The sequence below is a fragment of the Plutella xylostella genome, chromosome 29, assembly GCF_932276165.1.
Source record: "Plutella xylostella chromosome 29, ilPluXylo3.1, whole genome shotgun sequence".
Taxonomy (NCBI): Eukaryota; Metazoa; Arthropoda; class Insecta; order Lepidoptera; family Plutellidae; genus Plutella; species Plutella xylostella.
The window spans coordinates 6,415,937-6,420,010 of record NC_064009.1 but is presented as its reverse complement, the minus strand read 5'-3'; the positions used below and the strand labels follow the sequence as shown (position 1 = coordinate 6,420,010).

General features: G+C 38.8%; 1 protein-coding gene across 1 annotated transcript; it reads left to right on the top strand.

The window, feature by feature from the left end:
• Positions 1-1,127: 1,127 nt before the first annotated feature.
• LOC125490988 lies at positions 1,128-2,247 on the top strand. The gene is made up of 2 exons (XM_048631704.1): positions 1,128-1,985; positions 2,151-2,247. The coding sequence occupies exon 1, from the start codon at positions 1,201-1,203 to the stop codon at positions 1,945-1,947; it is 747 nt and encodes a 248-aa protein (XP_048487661.1). The 5' UTR covers positions 1,128-1,200; the 3' UTR covers positions 1,948-1,985; positions 2,151-2,247.
• The last annotated feature ends 1,827 nt before the right edge of the window (positions 2,248-4,074 follow it).

Sequence of the window (4,074 nt, the reverse complement as noted above, 5' to 3'; positions counted from 1 at the left end):
TTGTTTTTGTTATTATGATAAGTTAAATTTCCCCATATTTAGGTTTTATTTTTTTGTCGGCAACATCTATGGTTTGAGTGAGAAAGAGAATAGTGCACACGGCGATTGCGAATCTATTTGTAGTTGATCTGAGCATCCAAATAAATGTGTACATGATGTGTACTATTTTTTTCACCACTGAAGATAAAATAGCGTCTGTTTCAACGTAGTATTATTTACTCTTTGGCTGTACACATAGCACTAAATGATAGGCTAGGTTAGCTCCCGATTTTGCTGTTAGGCGGTCCCTAGACCTACAATAATATTGTGCAATATATTTATTGTGCAATAAGTTTTGAATCCAAATGACGTTTGCGCAATCTTCAATATTAACCCTAGACGATGAACTATATTGCAAAGTTGTCAGTATTACGCAATATAATTGATCGTCTAGGGGCCGCCTAAGATAATCTAACGACTTTGCCTATCTATACACTTTTAAACAAACAATTGACAGCTTTAGTTTGCCCAAGAATCCCAAGATTGGCCACTCTGCTGAAGTTTACAAGAAAAAAGATCTCAATTCCCTTTTAATTAGGTTGTTAATTTCCTTCTCCGCAGTGCCCGCATGCAGTAACAGACATCGACCCCAGATAAAGTTATCTCGAGTTAGCTCTTGGCTCGATGTTGCCGCCAATGCAGGTCAAACTGAGAATTAAGATTGAAGTAGTTTTGTAATTAAGTAGGGATTGCTCGGGAGTTTTATTGGTATTTTAATGGGGGGAAAATCTTGATTTTTCGCTCATTAATGTGTAAGAAGCTACCTATATAACATGTTGTTTTTCGGACCCGACAAACTTTAAGGGGACCCCAAACATGGGGGTGTTTTCTCGACGAAATACACCCTTAAAGTTTGTCGGGTTCGAAAAACAAAACATTGTATTGTATACTATGACGGTACTATGTTGTAATAATTATATGTTCAAAAAATTTACTTTCACATGCAATATTCTAAATTTACTATTTTAATTCCTCACACTATACTCACTATTCCCGCGAGCTTCGCTTCGCCCTAAAAAGTTATTCTATGGGATTAAATCTGGTCTAGATTAACGTAATATAGAATACAATAGCATATAGGGATAATTATTATCTCCAACATTGAGCAACATTTCCTGCACTTGTTAAATAACTACACTGACCTAACCTCACAAACTGACCATGGAGAGTATTAAGGACACAATCACTGATATGATGGGTCAGCTGAATGCAAGAATGGCCTCCTTTGAAGCACAGATTGCAAAGTCGCCGGCATCTCCTTCAGCTTCAGGACTGGCTGCTGAATTCGCAGCTTTCAGGTGCTTCACCATGTCAGCATTCAACATGCTCCATAAGCAAGTAGAAATGCTGGCTAAGGGCATGGATCATCTTGACATGCGCAGTCGCCGGAAGATCCTCCTTATCCACGGGGTCCCCGAGGGCAAGAAGGAGGATGTGGCCAACACAGCTGTCCAGACTATTGCAAGTCACTATGAGGAGTCTAAGTTTCTGTGCTTAGATGATATCACTCGCAGCCACAGAATGGGACGCATAGGAGACAAGCCAAGACCCATTCTCATAAAGTTTAAAGACTTGGCTCTGCGCAACAAGGTCTGGTACTCCAAGGCGAAGTTGAAGGGTTGTGGAGTCACGCTGTCGGAGTTCCTGACCCGGCCGCGTCACGAAGCATTCATGGCGGCACGGCAGCGGGTCGGCGTGAAGCAGTGCTGCTGGACGCGGGACGGCTGCGTAGTGGTGCTGGGCGCTGACGGGAAGCAGCATCGCGTCGTGTCGCTGGCCGAGCTGGACCAGGTCTGTCCGCCGGCCAGCCAGAACGTCGATGTGGTGGCGCCAAAGGCTAGCAGCAGCAAAGCCGCGGATGCACCAGTGGCATCTGGCAGAGCGAAGCGTGTCGTTTCCAAGAAGTAGTTGCGTAGTTAAGGTTCACTTTTACAACTTCGTTATAGATAGATAGATAGATAGATAGAGTACTCTTTATTTGTACACCATGAAATGATTAACAATTTTACATAGGCACTTAACTAGGGTACAAAAGGCGGTCTTATCGCTTATAGCGATCTCTTCCAGACAACCTTTGGATGGATGGACTAGAGATATAAAAGGGGTTATAGTATTTTTGAATGTGGTTATATGAATACCCTCTATTATCAATTAATTTTCGTTTTTATTTTAAGAAATGTGCTTTAATGTTTGCTTGTTTTCATTGTTTAATAATAATTATAAAAATGTTGTTTGCAGATGTAAACAGTGGGTTAAGATGACCGGTAAGGACGATCTGGTTTATGTGCCTATTGAAAAGCTACATCAACTTAAACGAATTTGTGGCAATCATTTTCTACCACAACATTTTAAGAACACATTTGAAAAAAAAAACAATTCCATCTGTGGGACTTACTGCAGACACTTTATTTTATAATAAATAAATATAATTATAATTTTCCACTTTTATTTTATTTCAACATTATATCATAGCACTTACGTCAACGGAAAATCTCGAGTTTATTTTATGGATTATATTTTTGTGTTCAAATAGGAACATAACATAACGTTGAACCGAGACTTAACGTTGGTGTCATTGTGTAACACTGAAATCCTATTGTGTAAAACTGAAATTAAAGTAATACATACACTCGCACTTTTTTTTTTAACTAGTTATCGATAAAAAATATCCATAAGAAGCACATCACTATTTCAGCGGGGCTATGTTGGCAGTTTTGTACGTCATAATTTTTGTTTTGTTGGTACCCTCTGGTAGTACGCGTGAATAAAAAAAAATAATACAAGTATTTTAATCTTTTTTTTTCCCTTGTACTCCCATCTCTTAAAACGTAGTGTTCTTTTCTCTATGATTGTTGTTATGTCTAAATGTCAGTCAGTGTCACTGTCAATGTCATCTATTTGTCAAACTTGTTTTCGTTTTCTTATCTGTGTGTCAACAATTTTTTATTTTACTTTTTCATAGAGGGTATTGTCTGTCAGTGTTCGTAGGAATTATGTAAGTTGCGTTCGGAAATTGCTTTAATTTTCTCTTGTACAACTGGCAAGTGGAAGGGTATTTTAATTTAGATACCAACTTGGCCGTATAATTTAAAATAGTATATTTATTAATTATTTTATATATAGGTATTTATTTTATTTTTTAATATTTATATACATATCTACATAATATGAGTTCTGATAACGAAAACAGCGATAGTGAAAATCTCTTTGATTGCCTTTCTTCTTCCGATGATGAGTTAAACAGTATTGACAGCTTTCATAGTATTCCCTCACTATCCGACACTCTTCACACTGCCTTTTCTGATGTACCGAAAAATTTCAATGTGGTTCACATAAACGCACAAAGTATTCCGGCTCACTACTCTGAACTATTAGCGTCATTTGATACCAAGAATATCCATGCCATTCTTGTTTCGGAGTCATGGCTAAAACTATGTCTCCCTACAACTTCATATTCATTACCTGGCTTTATTCTCATTCGTAATGACCGTATTGGTATACGTGGTGGAGGAGTTGCCATCTATTTACGCTCCCATATCCCTTACTCTGTTGTTAGTATGTCTGCTCAGCCACCGCCGGACAATGCAGGAGAACATCTCATTATAGAGGTCACACTTTCTCAGACTAAAACATTGCTGGGCGTGTATTACAATCCGTCCATGTACAACAATTATTATAATTCATTTGAGAAAGTGCTTGAAGACTATATCCCTATCTATAATCATGTAATTATAATGGGCGACTTCAACACCTGCCTGCTGAGGAAGGACGTGCGCTCCTCTGCCCTCCTGTCTTTAACACAATCTAGCAACATGACTATTCTCCCCCTCGGTGCTACCCATCATTTTCCTAATTGTATTCCTACTCTCCTAGATTTAATACTAGTTTCATCTCCAAATCATGTTGCTAAGCACGGCCAATGTGGCGCCGATGGCTTCTCCTATCATGATCTGATATATCTTTCATACAAAATTCGTCCCCCTAAGGCTAAACCTAGAACTCTCCTTCAACGCAATTTTGGTGGAATGGTGCTGG

What these genes read in the sequence shown, in the direction of transcription:
- LOC125490988 (XM_048631704.1), top strand. Translation starts at nt 1,201, where the DNA reads ATGGAGAGTATTAAGGACACAATCACTGATATGATGGGTCAGCTGAAT.